Genomic DNA, 27,836 nt, shown 5'->3' with positions numbered 1-27,836 from the left:
AAGTCTGCTTATAACTCTTCTATGTGACAAATAAGGTTCTTCAAGTACATACCAACCCTAGATAAATGATAATGTATCCATGAAACTAACACAAAAAAATATTCATGCACATAAAATATCATACCTTTTAATTAATTAATATGATGTCATTTAAGATCATCTGCTCATGTTTATAAAAAAAAAACATGATTATCCCAAAATCCAGATTACCTGAAAATTATTGATATAATAATTCTTAGAATCTTTAGAATTTATGATAAATTTGTTGGCATTAATATTCTGTGTATGACAAATTTTTAATTAATTTTATATTTTACAATTTACAGCTGTATAATCAAGCAACATATATAACCGAAAAATTATAACAAAATGATTTGTTTCATTTCGTATGAAATGTAGTTACAAGGAAAATGACAAAAACATACTAACCTTAAAACCATGTTCAAATAATAGTGAGTTAACAAAATATTATAAGATTTAAAGTTGTATAAAGTGAAGGTATTTATTTTTATTTACAGTTGTTGAAAGTATTAGATTTGAAATGCTTAAATTTGAATACTAATCCCGTGTTATTAGTTAATATTATAGGAAGTTGTTGGAATATTTAATTAATCGATATATATATATATATATGTGTGTGTGTGTGTGTAATAACAACTTATAGAAGAAAAAAAAGAAGCAAAGATTTCGGATTTTATGGAAGCATAGTAAATGACTTTTTAACCGGATTAACTATTTTTTTAAAAATTAATGTGAAAATGGAATATTCTTTAAAATGTAATGAGGATAGTGATTAAGTTACAAATAATAAAAAATAAAAACAATAAATATTTCTATTAAGTTACATTATAATAAGTGTGAATCTTAATGAATTTTTGTAACATATTTTAATAATAAATGTTACGACTATAATTTTTTTTAAAATTCTATATATAGCTTTATTATTTTGAATATAAAACATAATAAACACTTTAATTATGTACTAACCAACATGTAGCACTAATGTAAACCCAATTCGTTGTATCTGTATAAAAATAAAATTAATATAAAATTATAAGTAACTAGTTTTAGAGCTCGTGTCACACACGGGATAATTCAAATATAAAATTATAAGTAAAACAAATAATTACATAACGTATATGAAAAAAATATATTACATGTATGTTTGTATCTATACAATGTGTACATAAATTGATTTTATTTATATCACAAAAAGACTTTTTTTTAAATAAACTTAATAAAAAAAAATGCACGTGCAACATCGTACCCGATAATGCTTATTTCTATTGAAAAATTCATTCTCGGTGTGATATATGTATAATTAAAAGAATTTTGGTTATAAACCAATTTCGAAAATAAGACTTCTCATACGATAGTAGTTCTAACCGCTCAGCCTAAATACAAAAGAGGCGTTACCTTTATTATATATTTATCAATTTACCACCCATCAAAGGAAAGTAAGATATTAAATTGTAGCAATGGATGTTCTTCAAGAACTATGTTTTTCTGAGCTACATCATAAAAAAGATTTTGATAAGTTTTAGAGGGCTTCTCGACTTTGTCATAATGACAACATAAAAAATAACATGTTAACCCATTCAATTTTGTGAATATTTTGTTTCATTTGAGCAAATTTTTGCATGGCATGCTTCCCATACAACGTTCTGATCACCATTGAAGGAAAAATTAATGTTGATATAAATATTTCAAATTTGATAAAAGTTAGAAGCATTGATAGGCATGGGGTAGCATGTCGAAAGTGTTCGCAATCTTTTCTTAAATTTTAATAGTCGGGGAAAAATAGTCAATTTGCCAAATTCCAAACATTTTGATTATTTCAAAAAATGTCCTTAAAAATAAACTTGAAACCCGAATCATGTTTAAAATTCTAACTTTCATACTTTTGACATTTTAAAGTCAACACTTGAACCCATAACAAATTTGACGATAAATCTATTTTGCATTCTAAAACTTTTAAAAATACTCAAAATTTTCGTTTTTGATCCGCAACAAATTTTGACCTAAATGTAGTAAACTTTTACCAAACAATCTATTTACCAACTTTTGACTCATAAATCAAATTTAACTTTCACAAAAAACCCGAAACAATTTTCATTTGAGAAACATAATTTGTTGTTGATTTTTGGAATTCACCAAGTATTTTAAAATATATAGTAAAAGAATATGTTAATATTTATATTTATAAAAATATATAGATATTATTTAAATATAATGTAAAAGGAAAGTGAATAATTATTGATTTATTACTTATATTAGAGTATATTAGTTTTGGAGGGATCAAATTGTGAGAATTAACCAAACATGACAGGTGTCCTCATTTATTTTATTTTATTATAATAGGTAGATTTGTCTTATAAGACATATTAAATTAACTATATTTAAATGTATAAAAAAAGTATATATTATGTTTATGAAGCATTTTGGTCGGAGATATGGAAGAAAATATTGAAACCTAAATATTAATCTTCTTATTGCTAAAACATTTTATACTACACAAAAAAGTCATATAATAAAGCATTAATTTCATATGTACCCTTACAAAATGACAGATAGTTCATATAGTAAATCGTTATACACATGGATTACATTTATAATATTAATTTCAATGTTTTAATGCTAAACATTAAGATATATATAATATGTATTCTCCATGTTTGCAATATTTATATAAAATGTTTGGAGAAAATTAAGAAAATACATGTTTTCTTGAGTTCAAATGCATATGAGAAAATTATTAAATCCAATTTGAAGCCAATCTTATATAAAAATTTATGCACTGCTGCTCGAATCCCAGTTTAAAAACAATTTATAGTTTACCATACAAATCCAAATTCTTCAACAATGATGCACCTTTATTTTATTTATTTGCCATTATCCGTGACTTTAAAATTTTATTATAACAGACATGCAACTTCAGTTTTTATATTTTCTTATTTTCTTATTTCACCATTAAGGCTAATAAATGAATTAGTTAGGATTTTCATTTAATAAAAATATTGAATTCATGTATTGAAATGACTTAAAAGATAAGGACCATATATTAAAATTGGTTGGAAAAATATGAGGAGGGCTATAAGATTGACAAGTAGCAAAAATGGTATTATTTTTATTAGAGTGGATAGATATAGAAGTAGATAATGTTGTATTTCTATATGACAATTTTTATCAAGAAAATCTAACAAACCAATAGAGTGTGGACATATGACAAATCAGATGATATCATAATTCTAGAAAAAAAGAAAGAAAAAGAAAAAAAACCTTGAATTTTTACAAGCATTAACAAAACTAATTTTACATATAATAATATTAAAAAATACGTGTTTTTAAAGGTGCTCCGTTTTTAATAAAATTTATATTGAAATGCTCATAAAAATAAACTAAATAAGAATGTGTTTTTTAAAATTTTAAAATAAGTTAAATAATATAAATTATTAAAATAATCAAATTATATAGAAAAGAAATTGTGTGAAAGAAAAGAAGAAAAAAGATAATTTAAATGAAAGGTTGGGTCGTGATTTAGGTTGTTCTTACGGCTGGGTTGTGGAATCAAATTGTTTAATTTATATTTTTATTTGTTAAACAATGTAATGATCTCCTATGAGGTTGTTGACAAACTTGGTCTAAGTTGCAAGATATAATTCCGAAAGTCACTCAAGGGCAACATCTGCCCTATTATAAATGGGATGGTCAGTTATTAACCAAGGACAATAGAGTGGTAGTGGGTAAGAATATCACTTTACAATATGATATTATACTACTTTGTCACAACTCAGCTATTGGCAGTGGCGGACCCAGGATTTTTTGTCAATGGGGTCCCAATTTTTCCGGTTTACAAAATTTTTCGGGTCGGTCGTTATTCGGGTTGGGTCGAGGCGAGGAACACAATAAAACACGGAACTATGGTGTCATTGGAAACGAGTAAGTAGAAAGAATCTAAATTACAAACTAGATGAAACATACACTTTTAATTCATACCCGAAAAACATGAACATAATCTATATATATGGTCTTACATAATTGACCAAAACATGAAAAAATAACTCTAACACAAATAAATGATTAATTATAATATACATACACAAGGTAAATAATAAAAGAATATGCAAAATCTATGTTAACATTATATATGTTGCATGGTGATAATGACTATATGAGAGAAACTAACAAAAAGCACAAATACCCTAATTGAATAACTAAGACTAGGATATTAAAAAAACAACAAAAAAGGAGTATGGTGGGGCTTGAACCTACAACCTCTCACAAGTAAAACAAGGGACTTTCTACTGTACCAGTTCAATCTTAATAGTATGGGTTCCAAGTATTAATTTTTATGGGGTCCTTACAAAATTTAATATACCGTCTCTAAGTAATTTTTAAAAAACATCGGTGTCTCAGGACCCCGATCGGACCTATGTGGGTCCGCCCCTGGCTATTGGGGGTCATTCTGGTGTACATGTCATAGTTCAGAAGGTTAAAAGCATGTTCTAATGGAGGGGAATGACTAAACAGGTAAGACAATTGATCAGACAATGTGATGTATGTTAGAGGGTGAAACATGAGAATGTTGCTTCACTAGGACTATTACAACCTCTGCTTGTGCCTAAATATGTTTTTTTAGACATATTCATGAATTTCATTGATGGGTTTCTAACGTTCAGGGTAAAGATACTATCTTAGTCATTATAGACAGGCTTACTAAATACGGCCACTTTATTCCGTTAGGGCATCCCTACATAGCTGCTACGGTAGCTCAAGCTTTCTAGATCATGTTTTAAAGCTACATGGGTGGCGTCAACAATAGTTTTTGAATGGGATCCATTATGAGTAATTTTTAGAAGGAGTTCACAAGATTACAAGGGGCTCAATTTGCTATGTCCACTGCCTATCACCCATAATCTGTTGGAAATTTTAGTGTTATCAAAAAGTTTTAGTGTTATTGGATTAACTTGATGATCTAGTAAATATTATTATATATTAACGAGTTAGGAGATGCGGGAGTGCAGGCTCGTTTAATAATAATATTTGTGTTTATCGGTTGGGCCATGTCTTGTAATTAATTGGGTTTTAATTCATATTTAATTAATTGGGCTTTTTAAATTAATTTACATGTAAGTTTTGGAATTAATGCCCTGTTTGCGGTGCACGCATATAATATATATATGTGTGGGCAAAAGTGGAATTGCACCAATTTTGACTTTATTTTACTAATTTCGTGAAAATAGCGTTAAAAGCGGCGGAAGGTTAATCAGGCATCATGTGGCGTTGATAACCGAAAGACAAGGGTACATGCACCAATCGGCTGGGGTCTGATGGTTGAGTGTTATGTGCCTTATGTCCAAGGCTTGATGCAAAACCACTATCGAGCCGGGGGTCTCACTGGAAGCAGACTCTCTATTCCTATGGAGTAGAGGTAAGGCTGTCTACATCTTACTCTCCTCAGACCCTACCATAGCTTTGCTATTGGTGGGATACACTGAGTACGATGATGATGATGTAAGTTTTGGAATTAATTGGATATGGGCCCATTTTTGTTTTGTGATCAATATATTTTATTGGTGAATGACAGTTACGTGGATAACTCCGAAAACAAAATATTAAAAAACTGCCGACAAAAAAAAGTTTATGTGATCATCGGAACATTGGTACAAGGTTTTCTCACAGGATTATCAACATCAAAATTCTGTCTCTCAAGTAAATCTTGGTCTAATCCGATTAAGCATTGAGTGTACCCTCAAATAGTTTAATCTGATAGTGACATCACTATTTCAAGATTAATCCAAGTTGTTATATTCAATTCATCATTACGGTATTCAATCACGCATCATATACGGGTACGTTAATTCTTTTTTATACAACAAAGATTAAACATGGATATCACTAAAATGGGGGAGGATTGTTGGTTATTTTAGTGCTATTTGATTAATTTGTCGATCACTAAACGAGTTAGGTGACGCGGGAGTGCGGGCTCAATTTAATACTAACGTTATTTGGGCTTAAGTAATTATCTACATGGACTTAATTGTAAAGTTAAATGGGCTTGTAATGGATTATTACTTGGGCTTATGTAATTGGTTTTAATAAACCGATGGTTTTCATAGCCATACGCTCGATCGATCAAATACAGAAAAGAGAATACGGTTACTTGTTCTCTGGTTCTTCATCATCACATAGAATCAACAACATCCAATTCCATCTACAGAAATTCTCTGTCTTATCCGATAAATCATTGTGTGTAACCCACAAATAGGTTTATCTAATAGTGATTACATGATTCAGAGAATAATCCAGGTTGCAATTTCTTCATCTACAATCGCATACAAGATTACCAGGTTTGTTTGTGTGTTCAATTGATTGATTTCTTGATTATATACTACACAATATATACAACATAATCTGATGGCAAACAGAAGTGGTTAACAGGTGTATCGAGTCCTACTTGGGTGCTTCATGGGTAAAATGGGTATCCTTAGCTGAGTGGTGGTATAACACCAACTTCCATTCAGCAATAGAGGTAACTCTTTTTCAAGCACTTTATGGGAATGAACCACCAATCTTTGTTTCTTATATACATAAAGATTTTCAAGTGGAGCTTGCTTAGGGCCGGCGGGGGCACTTAATTTTCAGGGGCACTTAATTTTCGGGATCGAAACGCACATAATATGTTGTTATAACGCGTAATGAATGATGATTAATGTTTCTCCGTTATAGTCTAAATGTTTTACGAGATTTAATTGATTTATAACATACGTTTTACGGCGTTTTTGATGTTCGCCGGAGTTTTCTCGCCGGATTCAGGCCCTAAATATTTTACATTTAAGGCCCTTGCAAAATTAAGTTGTTTTAAGAAAGAAAATTAAAGTAAAATTACAATTTGAACCTTGCACTTTGAAATATTATAAAAATGTAATAAGTTATAAACTTGGATATTTTGTTATATTATACTCGTATTGTTTGAAGATTGTTTAATTAAAAATTAAATCCCGGAGTTTCGTGAATTGGACAAACGAATAGAAAATGAGCTATCAATAAACGTAAATCATCAAGATTGAAATATTAATGATGCACGATAAACATGAATATATTGAAACGACAAATCGGGTTTGTTAACGAATGCGAATGCAAATTCAAATTCGAATAAAAATAGAAATTAACGAATGTTACATGAAACGAATATTGAGAATATTATTTATATATATATATATACACGCACACACACACAAATATATATATACACACACACACATATATTTTTTACATATAAAATATTTTTATGAAAAAAAAATATGTATATTTAATGTTTTACCCTATACAATAACTAGCTTGATATAGTGGTAAATGTGTATGACTCCTAACCAAAAGGTTGTAGGTTCTAGTCTCACTTGAGACATTTTTAAGCTTGTTTTATACAAAAAGTATTTTAAACAAACTTAATCATAGCCAAGAATTTAATAGTTTAAACCAAACAAAAAATCATTTACATAAAGCCTAATTTTTATTTTTACTTTTTGCTTATATTTCGTTACTCGTTAGGGGCCTTTTTATTTTTGCTCGACCGCACATATCAGTTGTTTTGTGAAAGAGAAGCTGCTATTAAGGAACTTAAAACACTCTTTGCACAAAGCTCAGACAAGAACATGACCGAACGAGAATTTGAGGTCGGAAATTGCGTTTTCCTTATTGCCAAAATCCCCTTGAATTACACCCTTATTGCCAAAATCCCCTAAAACCAGCTAAATCCAATAAGCTGAGTCCTAAATATTACGGGCCATTCTCGACGCCTATACCTGGTGAATCACAACTCCATCCTACATTCCATGTCTCTTTTCTTAAACTGGTAAAAGGTCCCATCGCTTCCATCCAACCAAGATTCCTTTTTACTCCAGCAAGTGTGATCGATAAACGTTTGATCAAGAAAGGTAATCGTGTAAGTCTAGAAGAGTTAATTCGCTGGAAGGATTTACATGTTTCTGATGCCACATGGGGACACAATTCATTTATAGGAAGTATTGTAAGTACATAGACTTATTCTGTCATTGTCTAATAGTACTGTGCAGGGATCTAGTAAGTAGTCAAGGGTCAATTGTGTAAATGTCCCGTTAGAACGGTTTTTAGTTAACAGTTGTATAAGAACGAGTAATAGAATAAACGAGATAATGATTAGTTTTGTGAACACTTTCTTGTGTTTCTCTCTCTATCTCAATTCCGTACATTCAGATGTCTTCAATCTTGACATGCTTTCTTTATAAATATTCACACTTCTAGCTTTCCACACACGCCAACAAACATGGGCAAATATCTCTTGAACAACCTCCTTCTTAGTACCTTCTAGACTTGAATGTTCATAGAGCTTCAATAATTCTCTAATTGAGAACACGAAAGTTGTAGGAACCTTACACCAAACGCTAACATGTTGCACACCACCGAACAAGCTGAAAACATATGACCCGCATAACAAATCACGCATCTAAGAGAAGCCACTTGAATGTTTCTCCAACTTAAGTCCTCTAAGGTCGGAATACAGTTTAACTCCGCTCTTCAAGAAAAAACATTACACTTCGTTTGCACCCATTTACACCAATTTATAGACATAAAACTGACTCACACCAATGCTAGAGACCAGAATATGTTTAACCAAACTAACTGAAAACTCCTCCGAAGACTCTCCTAGCCACTTCCACAAGTCGATCAGGCATTTTCAATTAGCTGTAAAATAGCTTTGAAACATCTTTCCCAATTCCAACATGATTATTTCCTCACCGAACCCGATCTATACCCAAATAGAAATTTAAAAATATGCATCATAAATTATGTAAGTTAAAACAAAATAACAAATTTAAAATAATTTAATAATTATTACTGTATTATGTATTATTTTAACAAAATTTGGGAAGTAAAAGAAACGTATACATACCCTCCCGAAGGAAGCTTTATTTGTGAGCATCGCCGCTTATAGATTGAAAGAATGGCCGATGACTGCATAACCACACCGGCGGCTAATAATAATAATAATAATAATAATAATCCCGTGGCTGACGAGACGAAGCTTCTGGAATACGCCGTCCAGGACCTGCCTCCTCTCGCCGTCAAAGAACTCATTGCACACCAGGTTTCTTCGCTTTCTGTTTTATTGCTTCAATTACTATTTTTCTTTCGTATTTTCGATTAATTAATTCTTTCAATTTGTTTGAAAAGTTGTTGTTACTGGCACACCAACACTGACACGATAACTAATTGGCATTTGATAGCTCGTTTATTCCAAACACAATCACAAAACACGATTAGACACGATTACCTATTGCGTTAAACACGAACACGACACGATAACTAATTGACTTGTTTTTTTTAGTTCCAAACACGAACTTGTTTAGAAACAGGTTACATGATTATCTGTAGTGCGAAACATGAACACGACACGATAACTAATCGTGTCGTTTTCTCCAAACACGAACACATACCTGTTTAGAAACAGGTTGCACGATTATTGGTGATGCTAATCACGAACACGACACGATAATTAATCGTGCCATTTTTCCAGACATGAACGCGAAACTCTTTAGAAACAGGTTACACGACACGATTAGACACGACTACCGATAACTAATTGAGCCGTTTTTCCAAATGCAATTAGACATGATTACCTGTGGTGCTAAGCACAAAAACGACTCGATAACTAATCGAGTCGTTTTTCCAAACGCAAAGACGAAACCGTTTAGAAACAGGTTACACGACTAGACACGATTACCGATAACTAATTGAGTCATTTTTTTTCCAAACACGAACACAAACACAAACCTGTTTAGAAACAGGTTGCACGATTAGACACGATTTTCTGTGGTGCTAAAAACCGAACACAAACACAACACGATAACTAACCGTGTCGTATTTTTTCCAGATACGAACATTAGAAACAGGCTACACAACACAACCTTTTCAGGGACACAATAAATAACACGACTGAAGACGGCAGTCTACTGAAGTTGAAGATCGGCACTCGTGTTAATCAACTAGGGTTATGATATTGTTTATCGAGTATAGACTGAAGTTGAAGGCTGTAACGGGCTAATGCAGTAAGGTTTAAGGGTGTGCTAAATTAATTAGAGCATTTTATTTATACTTGAAAGAAAGTTAAAAGTATAAACAAGTTTAAACAGGTCATTAACAGATTAATAGTGTTTAACCTGTTTAGACACGAATTTAAATCAGTATTCACAGTGTTGCCCTGCTTAAGACACCAAATTTTTTAAGCCCAAATCCAAACTTGTTTAACTTTGTGTCGTGTTAACAGGTTCGTGTCAGAAATTACCAGTCGTAGATTTAATGCAATCTCATGAGAAATTATTGGCGTCCTGTTCAGTTTTTTGAGTAGAATAAACTAGAACGCGAGAATAATGGTTATTAAGTTGTCCTGGCTAACTGTTATGCTAATCGCACAATAAGAATGCTGTTTGAGATGGATATACACTTTGCATCTTCAAGGAATGAATGATACTATACAATTTATGGAATAATTGATCAACTTGTTTGCATCAGGCAGAAATACTTGATTTGCTGCAAATGCATAACATAATATAGCTGATTATATAAGTATGGAACTAGATTTCTAGGGCTTGGAAGTTGGAACCAAAAAAATGCTAGTTACTTTAGCAATATGCACGCAACAAAAGAAGGAGGATGATTGTTTCATATAATCAAAGAAAAGACCTGATTAAGTTTATTAAAGGATATGACAAGATAATTATAAACAGAAAATTAGAGAGAAAGAAGTAATTAATACTGTAACGATGGTCATAAAGAAAGAAGTACAAGAGCTAAAGTTGATTCACTAACAGAATCATAGACAAGGAACCATACTATTTACACTTTTAAGTTTTAACATTGTCTGCATTTTATACCATACTGGATAGCATACTACGTTTAAATAAAAAGTTAACATGCATATTGATTGTAACTTTATCTGCTTCAAAAACATCTTTGAGACTAATATCAAGATACAGTATAAACTTAAAATCTGTACTTATGGGAACTAGTAAGAATATACAACTAAGGGATCCGTACTATAGTCTCTTTTCAAGATATGTGGTGTAAATTCAAAATTGTATGTTTTTTGTGTATAAGTTTTGTTGTGAGCGACAGCTTTCATGTGTTGCAGGTGTGTGTGCGATGCATTTTTCGTCTATTTAACATTCACGAGGGTATTTATGCCTTAATCTGCCCAACAACACTATATTCCATTATTGAAAAAGCCACAGAGGTGGAAGCTGTGACAACTGAGAGTTTTCAAAAGTCGGAAGTGAAGTCAAACATTTGCTCAGTTTGCTTAGGTGTCATGCAATTTAGTTATCATGATCAGAAAGATATGTTGGTGGAGAAGGATCATGCTGGGGATTTTGCAATGATAGTTGCTGAAAGTGTCAAAGAGAAGTACCATGAAATTTCCAGCTTTACTCTTGAAGTCTCATTGCCAACACTTATCACAGAAAATGAATCGGTTATTCTGTAAGTTTTCTTAGTTAACCGAGTTTTTTCATGGACCAATTGTGTATAAAAGGTAATGCACTATCATTCTATTATTATTTTGTGGGAAATATGCTTACAAAAACAATGTTTTGGGGTCTATACTTTCAGAAACACATATTTTAGTACCTAGTCACTGGTTGGGCCGGTCAATATGGTACTAAAGTGTGTGCTTTTGAAACATATGTTAGTGTTAAAGAGAATTAATATCCTAGGTAGGGGTATTATAGTCATTTTGTAACTAGAGTTTGTTAGATTTTATCCTAAATATAATAGGTTGGAAATTTAAAATAAGCCCTAATTACAAAATGACTATAATACCCTTAACGGACCTATATTCAATTTTTTAACACTAGTAGTATAGACCCTAGCATTCATTTGGAAATTATGTTTCTCCAAATGAAAGTTGAATGAAAGAGTGTATTTGTACCATTTGCATAAAATAATAATGATAGTAATAATAACAATAATAGAATATCGTTCACAAAAAATTGTAATATATAAGAAGAATAACTTATGCATTTTAGAAACATTTTGAATATGAAAAAAGTACGTTTTTAGTGGGATGCTGGTCAAATTGGTCAACTCTGGTACTAAAATGTTGTGCTTTTGAGAGTATAAACCCTAAAACATTCTTTTGGAAATTATGTTTTTCCAAATAAAATTTGAACGAAGAGTGTATGCGTACCATTTGCATATAATAATAATAATTGATTACTTGCTTACAAAAGTTGTTATGTTAAAGAAGAATAACTTATGCGTATTATAAAAACATTTGTAACATGAAAAAGTACATTTTAGTGGATAGCTGGTCAAATTGGTCAAGAACAATTTAGAAGGATGTTTTTCTAAAATGGTAATTGAATTATTTTTGTACACGAGTTTAAGGCCTGTCAAAGTTGCAGTATAAGAATATGTAGTATTCAGTGTTACATGCTTGTTGGATTATCTTTCTGATGTCTGAATATGTGATCTCCAACTTTGAGCATCTCTGTAGCGTTTTATAAGGTCGTAGAACTAATTAAATATATGGTTTCTATTTGAACTATAATATTATGTTTCACTTTCTTCTTTTCTTTTGCTGTTTGTGATTTTTGGCAAAACTATTAATGTGTTAATTTTATCAAATCACCATCAACTCTTCATTTTTTTTGTACAGGTCGCATATGAAAAAGAAGTATGCTTCTGAAGTTTGGTTTCAAGAGAAATTCTCATTTGAACATATTATTACAGTAAAGGATGCACTCAAGCTATCTATAACACACTCCCTTGAAACATTATTGGTAATATGACTTCTCTGCTTTACTAATTTTGGAGAAACGTTTATTCCCTTAGTCAAAAAGAGCTTTATTTTTACTTTCTAGGTCAAACCTTTGACTTTGCAACTCAATGTTAAATGTTGATAATCCATTTTGTTATAGATATTACACTAGACACATTAAAATTTTAGTATTTGTTAACTTCATTCTATTCATCAAACAGTTGTCTAAGACACATATTATATCAATATGAATCAGGCTTGTAAACAAACCGAATGAACACAAACGGGGCATGTTCGTGTTCGCTCGTTTAACTTTAACCGAACGAAGAATCAGCACGAACTATTAAATGAACAAAGTTTCTTATTTGTGTTAGTTTGTTAAGAAAATGGGGCTTTCGTGCAGATGCGTTCATTCATATTCGCTCATTAATAGTATAAATAACACTTCACGAACTAAAAGAGCAGACATAATTGAACATAGATGAATGAATATAAACGAAAATAGATGAACGAACATAACTGAGTGGTAAACACACACCTCAATACATTGGACCTAAAAATAATAAAACTAGATTAAATTGTAATGACCCCATTTTTTTTAATGAATGTACAACAAACGAACAAACATAAATGAACGCAAATGAACCAACATAAACGAACGTTCACGATCATACATGAACAAATGAGACATGTGTTCATGCTTGTTCTTTTAACTATATGAACAAAAAGATTTGCTCATGTGGAACTTTCCATCAAATGGATCATGAACAGTTCATTGAACATTCTGTCTGCTTACATGCCTATTATGAATGCAAGGTGCTTCTCTTATATCCGTCTTAGTATGCTTAATAAGAAATAAAGTTAGCATTGAACTTATGATGATCAACTTCAATTATTTGGTTTAGTAAGGAGTTCCCTCAGATCTTATTATTATGCAAATTAATTATTTCTGGGTGTTAAGTCCAGTGTTAGTGATTTTCGCATCCGTTTAACGTACGAGCATGTTGATGCCACATCTGCTGAAAACAAGACGGGAAAAAACCAGTACAACAAGAGAATAAAATCAGGCATGTACGTTTACTAATTGTTTTTCTTAGATAGTCTGTTATTCTTAGTTGGGGTGTGCATGAAACCAGAAAACCAATCCGAAATCGAAAAATCTGAAAAAACCAACTGAAATAATCGGACTGAAACAAACACGGACATTCTGGTTTTATGTTTTCGTAAAAACCAAACTTCCGGTTCTAGTTTTGCGTGTAATTAAATCTCGAAAAAACCGAACTGAACTTACAGATTTTCATTTTTATTTTTCATTTTAAGTAATTAATAATAACTTAATATGCCCTGTAACCTAAATATTTTAGTCCAGATGTCATCATCATCATCATCATCGTACTCAGTATATCCCACCAATAGCAATGCTATGGTAGGGTCTGAGGAGGGTAAGATGTAGACAGCCTTACCTCTATCCCTATGGGATAGAGAGGCTGCTTCCGGTGAGACCCCCGGCTCGATAGTAGTTTTGCATCAAGCCTTGGACATAAGGCACATAGCACTCAATCATCGGGACACCGGCTGATCGGTGCATGTGCCCTTGTCTTTCGGCTATCAACGCCACCACATGATGCCTGATTAACCTTCCGCCACTTTTAACGTTATTTTCACGAGATTAGTAAAATAACGTTAAAATTAGTGCAATTTTACTTTTACCCACCCGAGGGTTCACACATATATACATTATATGCGCGCACCGCAAGCAGGGCGTTAATGCTATGGTAGGGTCTGAGGAGGGTAAGATGTAGACAGCCTTACCTCTATCCCTATGGGATAGAGAGGCTGCTTCCGGTGAGACCCCCGGCTCGATAGTAGTTTTGCATCAAGCCTTGGACATAAGGCACATAGCACTCAATCATCGGGACACCGGCTGATCGGTGCATGTGCCCTTGTCTTTCGGCTATCAACGCCACCACATGATGCCTGATTAACCTTCCGCCACTTTTAACGTTATTTTCACGAGATTAGTAAAATAACGTTAAAATTTCATTATTTCATAATAATAATAACTAATCAATTATTAACTAACAAAATAAAGTGTAGGCTCAATTTCATTATTTTTGGCCTATTTATTTTTGCTCAAAATTTTTAATCACAAATAGCTAAACTGAAGAAGCCAAAACCTAACTAAGCGAAACCAAAAACCGAAAAATTTGAAACCCTCGGTTTTCAGTAACTCAAAAACCGAATTTTCGGCATTTTCTTCAGTTTGAGCCCAAAACCAACTCATGCACACCCCTAACTCTTGGCATGAAACTGAACAACGTTTTGATATTATATTGAAATCGATGGATTTGTAGGCCTTACGTAAGTTTATCAAGGTTTGATGTTCTAATTATAATTAGGACTTCTTTTAATTGGTATTGCAGGGAATGGATTTGTAAAATGTACTAATGAGACAGTGCAAAGTGATGATGTGTCTGACTATAATTTCCAAATGAAAAAGGTAATGCAATATCTCATTAAGCAATGTATGAAGTTATTATGCGGATTTTGAAACTGGTTAATATCTGACATTTGGATGTTTGACTATCAGGTTGGTCAACCTTGTCACATGACATTGACTTGTTCTACAGCACCTGTCTATATTGGTGGTCGATATTTGAAGGTATACGAACTTAACCCATAGTTCCCACATTTGTTTTGACTTTGTTTTGACTTAATTCTGAGTCCTTTACTGCAACTGTGCTTCTCTCTTACAATTTACCTTTTTGTTATAAAATGCAATTTAATAATTGGAACTCATTATAGTAGAGTACCTCTCATTTTAGATTCAATACTAATTCATTATTCATAAGAACTATATAGTAAATGCTTTGTATGTCTATATCTAGGCTACTCTAAAGGAACACATGAAGCCCTTGTTTTAATATAGAAATATGTAATGCAAGGCTCCTTCGTATTAATTGTTGTTTGCTTTTATTAACAGATTTTATGTTTATCTTGTCATTGTTATACTTTTCAGTTATAATCCATGATCAAACTAATAGTTTGAGATAAACTACGAATAAGATATAATAAGATATAGATGGTTTTGTTATGTGGCTAGCCATTCACGTATGGGTGGTAAGGGTCGTGAGCATGCCTGATGGTTGAAGATAAATTCATGCATCGAGTCCATGTGCTTTTATATTTCAAATAAGGAATGATATTTTCCAATTCATTTATTTGAATTATGGTTCCTAGAATAAAGGAGGATATGAAGATGCCCATGCTTCCACGACGTCTATTTCCAGATGGATAAGAGGTTTTGTTTGGCTTTGTTTATGTTTTATTTCTTCTTCTTCTTCTTCTTCTTCCTAAAATGGGAGAAACTTTTCAGTTTCGAAATAAGATAGAAAATTGTTTCATTTCCTTCGTCTCTTTTCTCTCTAGCTTCCCTTCTATCTTCTTAACAATTGCATTAAATTGTTCGATCCGTGATAGGGTTTGATAGATTATGGTTAATTGAGATTAGAGAATAGAATAAGGCAAACAAAGAACCGAACGATAGTATTAATGAAAACATATAGAAAGGTTACAATAGATTCCCGGGCCTAGCCCTCTGATAGGAATCATGCTCAAGTTCTAGTTTAAATATCATTTGTCTATTTTGAGAGGGGTCAAGTGCAAATTATATTTCTATAAATAGGGATTAATAGCTAATAGGGAGAGGAGAGTAGGTTTATATTTAGGATGGCATTGCCATGGCTCCTGCGTATGCGGTGAGAGAGGGCTAGGCCCGGGAATCTATTGCCACCTTTCTATACGTTTTCATTAATACTATCATTCGGTTCTTTGTTTGCCTTATTCTATTCTCTAATCTCAATTAACCACAACCATAATCTATCAAACCCTATCATTGGTCCGACCTGCCATTGACTTGCCATTTTCCATCATGGAAACCCTAACTCAGAGTTATCGATTAGATGCCCATGAGCTTCAGATCAAGCAATTACAGACTGATGTCATGAAATCAAATCCACCTTGAAGTTATTGGAGGAGGATCGGGCTGAATCGGTGGAGTTTCGAAAGGTATTTCTCAACTGGATGAAGCAACAAGAGAAGAGAAACGATGATGTTTCGTCGGGATTGGGGTTTTCCAGCAAGGTGTTATCTGGATCTGATTCTACATCTGGTCCTATTACTCCAATTTTTGGTTACACCAAAACTGAAAATCCGATTAACACTCCACAATCCGATGTGTTTGGCGCTGTTAATATGCGATCGATCAGCTCTTATTCTGGATCTTCATCACCTGTGGCTCAGGTAACTGTCGTCATACCCAGATCTGAAAAAAATCAGTCGACCAGGCCAAATCAGGGCTGATAGGTGATAATTGGGCCATATCCAATGATCTTCGGTGGGCTTTGGGCTCCAGTACAGCGGTGGGCCATGATGTGGAGCAAATTGTTATGGGCCATTGCTCTCAAGATCTGGATCTTTTTTGTGGGAACGTTCTACATATCGCTCTGTTTCTGTCTTCACCCTTGTCATCGGAAGCGGTTTTTACAGCAGTGGAGGCGCACCGCTGTCACCAAACCCTAATTCTTCGTTACCTTCCTTAATCGATTCAGATGCGGATCCCGTTGTTTCCCCACATGTTACCACCATTCTAAACCACCTACTACACCACAGTCAATTGATGTTTCCTCAGTTGAATGTTTTACTTCCTTCATCAGAATATAAGGATTCAGATTCTGAACAAGTTACAATCAATTATGGCGCCTCTGTTCCCAAATTCGCAGCTCCTGTTCAAGTTCGACTCAAAACTCAGATTCAGATCTTTGTTTCGATCCTGGTCCGAATTTTATTAACACGCCTTATTTTAGCCAAATTATTTGCATCTGTCATCGTGCTTATGTGGTTTTGTCGGAGTTTGGTCTTTCGGTTTTGGGCTATAAACTTGTTTTCACTCAGACTGTGCACCATTTTGACCAACCTATGGTGATTCTGTCTCGTGGTACGTTTAAGAACAACTTTTTGAAGCGTTATTGCCCTAAAAGACCGATAGCTTTACCAGTTTTAATGGATTTCGATAAGACGGATAAGCGGGATATCAAGAAAGTACCGACAACCAACGGGAATTCTATGTTTTGGACCACTCGTGTTGACTGAGTTCTGTCTTTTGGGACGCTTGCCTCTATTGGAACGTTCTTTCCTACAAATCTACCAGGTATTCATTGGGGGTACATTGGGGGTACAGAAATGCAAGTCCTGCTATTGAGTTAATTGTTGGACCATATCATTTGTGGGTGGTGCATGGGCAGGGTCAGCCACCAGACGACGCAGCCGATCCCAGTCTTAAGGACAAGACTGTTTTGAGGGGGGAGTAATGATAGGAATCATGCTCAAGTTCTAGTTTAAATATCATTTGTCTATTTTGGGAGGGGTCAAGTGCAAATTATATTTCTATAAATAGGGATTAATAGCTAATAGGGAGAGGAGAGTAGGTTTATGTTTGGGATGGCATTGCGCCATTGCCATGGCTCCTGCGTATGCGGTGAGAGAGGGCTTTATTCTATTCTCTAATCTCAATTAACCACAACCATAATCTATCAATGGTATTAGAGCAGCCTTGATCCAATGAACACCCGCAAAAAAATCAGCTGAAACAATTTCAACAAGAAACGCAGGAAAACTTCGCAAAATTCACAGCCATGTTTGAATGGGTGATGACGGAAATACAATCACTCAAAGAGAAAGGTTGGGCCAGTGCTTCGGGTTCTGGTAAGGGACTACTGGTGGTAACCGGGAGTCAGGGGAAACCTTATTTAAAGCTTCACTTTCCCCGGTTTAGTGGCGATGATCCTACGGGGTGGATTTATCACGCTGAGTGATATTTCAAATTCTAGAAGTTTATCTCGGTTAGTGGTGATGATCCTCAGGTGCCACCTTCTAGAATTCGAAATATTGCTCGGCTTGATAAATCCATCCTGTAGGATCATCAACACTAAACCGGTGAAATTGAAGCTTTAAATAAAGTTTCACCTCACCGTTGGTTACATCGGCCCCTACCGGATTCCAAAGCATTAGCCGGACCTTTCTCTTTGAGTGATTGTACTTCCGTCATCACCCACTTGAATATTAGTTTTTTTTTTTTTGTGTGTGTGTGTGTGTGTGTGTGTTTCTTGTTGAAATAGCTTTTTGCGGGGGTGTCCATTGGATCAATGCCGCTCTGATACCACCGATGTGGATCGAACAACTTCATATTATTGTTAAGAAATGGGACATTTTTCTATCTTATTTCGAAACTAAAACGTTTCTCCCATAAAGGAGGAAGAAATAAACAACCGTGAACAAAGTCAAACCTAACCTCCTATCCATCCGAAATTAGACTTCGTGGAAGAATGGGCATCCCCATATCCTCCTTTATTCTAGGAACCATAATTCAAATAAATGAATTGGAATATATTACTAATTAATTGAAATATGGAAGCACATGGACTTGATGCATGAATTTACCTACAACCATCTGCATGCTCATGACCTTTACCACTCATACATGCATGGATAGCCACACAACAGGTTACTCTTCTTCGTTTACTATGTATGTATAAACTAGTTTTGAATTTTGATTATTAATCAGTACAACACATGTTTTATTTCTCTAGGTTTTTTTCATAGGTCAATATAAATCCACTTGATACCAATGTTTTAAAAACCGGTATGTTACTTGTACCGGATTTAGTTCAAAAATGGTACAACAGGAATGTACTGGGAGGTTCAACTGGGTTGAGTAATTTACCTTGTAATTCCATATAAATACAAGTTCAACTCAAATAATAACCCAAAAGTAAATTAATAAATATCAAACTTGAACCAAATATCAGACATGAACAATGGTCGATTCAGATAGAAAGTTTGTACTTTGTATACGAAATTAGTCGACTACAAAAGATGTAAATAAACCAATATAGGATTTGCATGATACAAAATTGGTTGATTAACGAATTGTCGTTTACCGTGTTTACTCACTTCAATTTTATCCGCTATGTTAAAAGTCATTTTAAAAAAATATGGGCCGCAAAAAATATCAAAAATCTCTTGGATTTAAAACCGGTTTGCTGGTTTAAACACGTATTTTAAAAAAACCGGCGGTACAATGTTCTAGAAAACCGCCCAAAAATACCGGGTTCTAAATATCGGTTGCCTTACGAAAATCCAGCATAACCGGTTCAACCGGCCGGAACGTACCGGTTTTTAAAACATTGCTTGTTGAGTTTTAAGTGAGGAAATAGAGCTGCAAACTCGTATTACTATAGATACAGGGAGGGTTCTTGAATCTAGAACAATTTCGTAATGTAGAGAAATAATGTTTCCAAATTCCCAATTCCAAACAACTCACAATGTTAGTGTTGTTTGCATATAAAAATGAGTCTTGATAATCTAGGATTCAGGTCATAGGCAAGTGGAAATGGTCAGTAATTAACATTAAGAGTAGAGATACGTGTATGATAACAAGTAACACCAAAAGTAAAGGAAGCAATTAATATAAAGTGGGTGGATGATGGCTTTAAGGGATTGGAGTCAGTTTAAGTGAATGTTGATTGCTGAATTGCTGATATTGAGTTAATTAAATTGTACTTCATAATATTACTAACTATTTGCTGCAGTTGTCACGAAATGTGAGTCAGACCCGTTGGATAATTGATGATGAAAGGAAGGGAGATGCATCTGTTGAGGTCTGCCCTAAGTTTTAATTTATGACCAATTTCACTCTTTCGTAATGTTTTTTAATTTATATTATGATAAACTGTCCGGTTTTGTAGGAACTTATTGGTGAAAACATTCTTCCCGTGTGTAAAGGTGATGGCTACAAGTTTCATGCTGCTGGAAGAGAAGATATAGATGTAAAAAGGCTTTAATCTTGTTAACAAACTATTATTTTTGTTTAATAAATGGTACCCTGAGCATGAAAAGTTGTACTTTTCAGGTAAGGATGCTGGGTTCAGGCAGGCCGTTTTTGATTGAGATACAAAATGCGTGTCGTGTTCCTTCTGAGGCGTCCATTAAGGAAATGGAAAAGAAGATAAATAGTCTGGAAAGTAACCTGGTGAGTTGGCTGAAACTGGGCACAAATTTCTTGACAATATTAATATTATTAAATTTATTATTATTAAGTTAGGATTCCTTAATTATGTTAACTTGGAACCAATGTTTAAAAGCCGGTTTTTTACTCATACCGGATTAGGCTAAAAAATGGTACAACCGGTTGAACCGGGTTATACTGAGAGGTTCAACCGGTGGAATAGTTTACCTTATAATTTCCTATAAATGCAAGTTCCACTCCAAAAATAACCTAAAAGCAAACGATTCCATAACAAAAAATAATCCAAAAGTTAATCCATATTAAAAAAAATAATTCAAAAGCACTCAATTTTAAAAACATAGTACTAAAGTTTACACGTTTGATGTTAATTGTTGGGTTAAAAGTAATTTTGATAAAATATGGGCCGCAAATATCAAAAATTTCCTGGACTTAAAAACCAGTTTGCCGGTAGAAACCGGTATTTTAGAAAAAACCGCCGCGGCCAAGAATACGGCGCTCAAAATACCGGCTTGCTATGTGAAATCCGGTTGAACCGGTTCAACCGGCCAGTTTGAACCGGTTTTTAAAACACTGCTTGGAACCTTGGTTTAATTGTTATACTTGGTTCCCTAGAATCTAGCCTACACACACACACACATACGTAAAAGACAGTTTGCTTGTGAGGACATAAAGAACAAAATAAATCATTCATTTATTTTTTTTTTCAATTTTAAAATACAAGAAAAATGGTTGACAATGTTTATTCGTTTTTCTCATTCTTAAATAACATATACACAAAATTTGTTTCTTTATAGAGCCTACACATGCAGAAATCATGTGTAGATCTACTTCCCACACATAACTTACATGTGTAGCTAAATGTTTAAAACTCAAAAAAACGTAGGAACAAATTAGTATAATGTTCTTTTTTTATTTTTTATTTTTTATTTTTTTATATGTACATGACAGAGACATTTGTATGTATGAAGTGAAAGCTTTTAAAAATATGAACTCTTGATGGAAAATATTTAATGCTTTAGGTTTGTTCTCGCAAGAATTTACTCTTTTGTAACAAAAATCTCTCTATATGTATGCATGTGTGCGTGTGTTTGTGTGTCTCTACTCTCTATGTCTGTTTCCCTATTCAATAATAATTTTTCAATTTCCCTTTTGAGGATTTTGAACATCTATATATTGTTTAATGTACTGAACATTTTTTGAACCTAGATTAGAGTAAAACACCTCAAGATTTTGGGAAGTCAAGGTTGGAGCTTAATGCGTGAAGGGGAAACAGAAAAACAGGTAATTACATCTTTTCCAACCAACTGGCATTATTGCTTCTAGATTAACTAAGTTTTCATGTAACCAGAAACAATATGCTGCTTTGGTGTGGATATCTCGTTCTATTACCGATGACGATCTGGAAACCGTGTCATCGTTGAAGGACTTGGTAAGTTGATACATGAGCATCTTTCATTTTCTAAAGAACAATTAAATGAATGGGGTTCTTGTTTGTGTTCATTTATGTCTGTTCGTTAACAGTATAAACGAACGGTTCACGAGCGTAAGCAAACGAACATTACTGAACATAGATGAACAAATGATTTGAATCCAATAAAAACTAAATGTGAACAACAGTGTGTTGGACCTAAAAAGTTATCAAAACTGGACTAAATTGTGACCTGCCTGAAAATTTTAAGTGAGTATATTAACAGGGCATAAAAGAACGTACTTAAAACAAACATAAATGAATAATTTAACTTACTTATCTTGGCTTTGGCAGAAAGTTTTGCAGAGAACACCGATAAGGGTACTTCATCGTCGAAGTCCTTTAGATCGTGAAAAGATTATACACTGGTACAAATTTTCCTACAGTTATCGGTTTTGTTATAATGTTGTTTTTATATTATCTTTGATATTAACTTGTAGTTGTGAATATTTGCCGTGTCAGGATGAGAATTGAGAAAATTGGTGGGAGTTCTCAGTATTTTCTACTTCATCTATGCACACAGGTTAGATTTCATTGTCATTTGTTTGAATAATGATAAAATTAAACTACATAAGCGCATGGAGTATGATTTATAGGTTGGTTATCTAAAGTTGTAAATATATATAAATATGACATAAACATATGGTAGTAAATTGTACCGAATGATTGTTTACAGTCAGCCAAAATGTAGTTTAATGCATGCAACCTTTTAATTGTTTTCTTTGAAAATTTAGATTGTTCTTGTAATAATACTAAAGCTATTTAGTCATACTAATGCGTTTATTCATATTTTTTTCTTTTACAAAAAAGTTCAGAAAATATATTCGGGCCTCGACACAATCGGCTTTGACCTGTTACCAACCAGCTGACCGTTTTACATTATTAATTTGTATTAACAGGCTGGCACTTACATCAAGGAATTTGTTCATGGAGATCTTGGACGTACCCATCCAAGGTATGAAATCACTTGTATTAAGAAGTTAATTTCCTGCCATAAATGAGGAATTTTGTTAGAATAACTTTCATATTGGATCTGACCTACCCCACGCGCCTAAGGATTCTGTGTTCTGTCAACCTTAGATAAAAAACAGAGCATCTACTAAACCATCCGGAACGACATTTAACAGACATCTAGGGGTGTAAACCAGCTCAGCTCGTTTTGAGTCTATTTTTTAAGCTCAAGCTCGGCTCGTGAGTAGTTTTTCAAACTCGAGCTTGGCTCGCGCCTGGGTTGTTTATTATTTATTAATTAAATAAATATATACATTTCTATATACTATAATATTATTTTTATATTTTAATTATAATTTTTTATATAACATAATCGATAAAAAAAAAAGAATTAATTTTTTTCATGTTTTTTTTTGTATAAATTATCCATCTCAATCTAATAGTGATAACATGAGATTATGTTTTCATGCTCGACCCCTTTTAACCGACCCCGGTTAACAGGTTGTTCTGTTTTATTATGCTGCAGCATTGGATCTATTCTTGGGTGCAGGGCAGAAATCTTGCAACTTGATGTCACAGATGTGAAAATGGATATCATTAACGAATAAGTCTAAATGGACTTTGTTTACAGTAATCAAGCTTCTGGTCACTTCAACAATTTTCTGTTTTAATTTATTGATTTTTCGGCTGTTTTTGACCGATTTTGAGTGGTTTTTGGAGCGTCCTTGAATGCTCTCAGGATGTTATAGTTATGTAACGGTTTTTAACATGTTCATGTTTAATTTTGTAACATGTTTTGTTACGTTACAGATAAAGTGAATAATACATTTTTATTTATCTTGGGTTCGTCGTATGTTTTAGCTAGATTTACTTGCAATGTAAACAAGCTATTCAGTAAATTAATTGTCGTTAAAATGCTTATTTATGCAACTTTAGAGATTCATGAGGGTGTTTGGATTTGTGTTTGGGAGGAGGTTTATCATAAATCAAGTGTTGCTAATATGTATTTTTCAATGCTTTGAAAACTGCTTAAGCATATGGTCGGGACGGTCCTAAAAACTCATCGGTGGGTAAAGGCAGTCCGCAGTTGTATAGAGGATATAATTACCATTCTATTTGGCTAAGATGTCTGTATGTGAAATAACCATAAGATTTCATAAATAAAACATATGTTTATACATGTAATATATATATATATATATATATAGGGTAAGGATCCTAAGAAAACCATTGGCAAATTGAAAACTTTGAGAACTATTTTGAACCATTAAAAAAAATCTTTAAAAAATTATAAAACAAAAAAAAAAAACGAAAATTATAAAAAAGTACAAAAACCAAAATTCTTATATTTCATTCCGGTTTCATTAAAAAAAACCGATTTTTTTAATTCGTATTATACCTATACACATATGTATACTTTCATTTAATCTCTAGTTACGTAATGTACACATATGTACATTATCATTTACCTTAAATAATACATATGTGTATAGGAAAAAACATGTGTGTACATATTATACATATATGTATAATAAAAAAAACCGACTTTTTTTCTTTTTAATTCGTGTTATACCAATACACGTATGTATACTTTCATTTAATCTCTAGTTACGTAATGTACACACATGTACATTATCATTTACCTTAAATTATACATATGTGTATAGGAAAATATATGTGTGTATATATATGTACATATTATATATATATGTATAATTTAGCTAAACCGATAATTTCTTTTTACGTTTTGTTTTGTTAGAAACCGGGATGATAAATAAGAACTTTGGTTTTTTTATTTTTAAGTTTTTTTTTGTCCAAAATGGTTCTCATAGTTTCAATTCCCAATAATTCTCACATGATCCTAATCCTATATATATATATATATATATATATATATAGATATATATATATATATATAGGGAGAGGGGGTAAGGTTAAAATAAAAACTCATTTGAGTTGTGAAAACCCGCGAAAACCCTATGTAACATCGGTTTTTTTTTTGTTACATGTAATATATATTGTAACATTGAGTACAAAACATCGAAATATCAAAAAAAAAATGTTTTGCTATTTTTTAACATTTTTTTACTAATTTTTATATATGTTTTCAGGAGAGAGAAAAAGTTATATTTATATTTACATTGTTTATTCACTTTAATTGTGGACCACCAGATTTAAATATTAATTAAAAACATGTGGTTGAGAATGGATTTCTAGAGTTTTCACAACTCAAGTGGGTTTTCATTTTATACTTAGCCTAGGGAGAGGTTATCATACAAATTAAAATTTTCTACTAAACGTGAAAATAGAAGAATCTGGCAGTGGCAATTTTGTAAATAACCTAAAATCTCTTTTTCTCACACAAACCCATATCCATCGCTTCAGAAACCCAAAATTCATCAAAAACACAAATGACTCTTCAAAAAACACTCTGCGCTCCTCAACCAATTTCACTATTCATACGCTAAATCATCAGCTATGAATGACAATTTAAGGTAAATTTACAAAAGGACCCGATTAAACCCCAAAACAACCTACAGTAGGTTGAAGCCACATTTGATTGGCGTTGCTGGTTATATCATTATCATATTGTAGAAGTCTATTCATTTGTGAAGCTGGATAAACAAATTTAAGCTACACAGATTCTAGTTTCAACATTTGGAAGCTATGAGGTAATCTTAGAGTTATTCATGTTAAACAAAATAATTACTCTAGTTAAGAACAATTATTCTATTTATAAAATCAAGTTCTTTAGCAACAAATACGGTAGTTAAACAAAATAATTACTCTGCTTATAAAATAGAGTAATTATATATAAAGTAGAGTAATTATATAATGATTACTGAGTAATAAATCGTATCATCGTTCAAATTTTTTGTTTTCTATTAAATAGAGTAATTACATTGCAAGTAGAGTAACTATAAATTTGGTGATAATTACTCTAATTATTAAATAATTACGCTATATATAAGAATAATTACTCTAGTTATAAAAATAATTTCACTAGTTATACGCTAAAAAAAGCAGTCGATTATACACTCAAAAGTAATTACTCTACTTGTAAAAGTAATTTCACTTTTGTTTTATATGTAATGTAATTTGTCGTGTAAATTGAGTAATTATTGAAACGACTATATCATATGATAGCATGTGTTTCAATAATTACTCTAGTTATACAAGATAATTACACTACTTACAAAAGAATCATAGAGAAATTATGTTTCAATAATTTTGAAACACAATTACTCTACTTATAGTTTCAATTATCTCGTCGCATGATTAAGAACATGTTGTATTGTAAGTAGAGTAATTAACGTGTATAAGTAGAGTAATTATTGAAACAAACTTATTTGCATCATTTGAAAACCTTCGCAAACGCACACTCTGTTATTTCAGTTTTCTATTATTAATAGAAATGTAAGGCCCCGAACCCGGTGACCCTACTTTAGCGTCGGATTTACTCATAAACACAGTTCTTCAAATCAGAGTTTATTAAAACTTTTCGCGGAATATAAAACATCAATCATTTGTTATAAAACATTAAATCTTTTCTTTGAAACCATAACACAAAACTTTATATTTAAAACATCTTTACTTCTTTCTTCAGATGCCAGCCGTTCAATCCATGCCGTGTGTCATCCTCATGCTAACTCCATAATCAGCTCACCTGCGTGCATACTAAAAGTCAGCTACGCTGAGTGAGTTCTAGTTAATCGAACGCCATACAATACATACACATACATACATATCCGTAGATACATATCCGTACTTCACTAGTTACCCTTCTGTTCTACATACATACTTGCTACCATACATACATACATATCTACAATCACTAACCTCAGTCTACCGAGAGTACGTTCATAGTTCACCGTCTATACCTGTACTCAAGGTCGTGAACACGTACAAGGTTCGCAGTCCTTACCTATGTTCACCATTTATGGTACGTACAAGGATCGCGGTCCTTCCCTATACCATAGTACATCCACAACACGTACAAGGTTCGCAGTCCTTCCCTATGTTGCAACCTAATTCATAGCACGTACGAGGTTCGCAGTCCTCCCCTATGCTACAAAATCAGCACGTATAAGATTCACAGTCCTTTCCTATGCTGAAATACATCCACAACACGTACAAGGTTTGCAGTCCTTCCCTATGTTGCAACCTAATTCATAGCACGTACGAGGTTCGCAGTCCTCCCCTATGCTACAAAATCAGCACGTATAAGGTTCACAGTCCTTTCCTATGCTGAAATACATCCACAACACGTACAAGGTTCGCAGTCCTTACCTATGTTGCAACCTAATTCATAGCACGTACGAGGTTCGCAGTCCTCCCCTATGCTACAAAATCAGCACGTATAAGATTCACAGTCCTTTCCTATGCTGAAATACATCCACAACACGTACAAGGTTTGCAGTCCTTCCCTATGTTGCAACCTAATTCATAGCACGTACGAGGTTCGCAGTCCTCCCCTATGCTACAAAATCAGCACGTATAAGGTTCACAGTCCTTTCCTATGCTGAAATACATCC

At 32.9% G+C, this 27,836-nt stretch overlaps 1 protein-coding gene across 1 annotated transcript; it reads left to right on the top strand.

Annotated features, from left to right (window-relative positions):
* Positions 1-8,983: 8,983 nt before the first annotated feature.
* On the top strand, positions 8,984-23,947 carry LOC143620844 (uncharacterized). The gene is made up of 15 exons (XM_077092440.1): positions 8,984-9,127; positions 11,171-11,517; positions 12,695-12,815; positions 13,746-13,863; positions 15,220-15,296; positions 15,387-15,458; positions 20,446-20,514; positions 20,602-20,682; positions 20,766-20,885; positions 22,089-22,163; positions 22,231-22,311; positions 22,645-22,718; positions 22,813-22,873; positions 23,250-23,305; positions 23,828-23,947. The coding sequence occupies exons 1-15, from the start codon at positions 8,984-8,986 to the stop codon at positions 23,907-23,909; spliced, it is 1,578 nt and encodes a 525-aa protein (XP_076948555.1). The 3' UTR covers positions 23,910-23,947.
* Positions 23,948-27,836: the final 3,889 nt, after the last annotated feature.

This window comes from Bidens hawaiensis, unplaced genomic scaffold (genome assembly GCF_021521415.1).
Source record: "Bidens hawaiensis isolate Kalapana, Puna unplaced genomic scaffold, B.hawaiensis_p1.1 tig00002717_1, whole genome shotgun sequence".
NCBI classification, from domain to species: domain Eukaryota; kingdom Viridiplantae; phylum Streptophyta; class Magnoliopsida; order Asterales; family Asteraceae; genus Bidens; species Bidens hawaiensis.
The sequence above is the reverse complement of the archived record's forward strand: the minus strand, read 5'-3'. Positions and strand labels throughout refer to the sequence as shown.

Bases quoted from the DNA above. Each gene is read 5' to 3' on its own strand.
- LOC143620844 (XM_077092440.1), top strand. From the start codon at position 8,984: ATGGCCGATGACTGCATAACCACACCGGCGGCTAATAATAATAATAAT. The intron at 20,683-20,765 runs GTAAAAAGGCTT...TGTACTTTTCAG, and splicing joins CTGGAAGAGAAGATATAGAT to GTAAGGATGCTGGGTTCAGG. The intron at 20,886-22,088 runs GTGAGTTGGCTG...TTTTGAACCTAG, and splicing joins ATAGTCTGGAAAGTAACCTG to ATTAGAGTAAAACACCTCAA.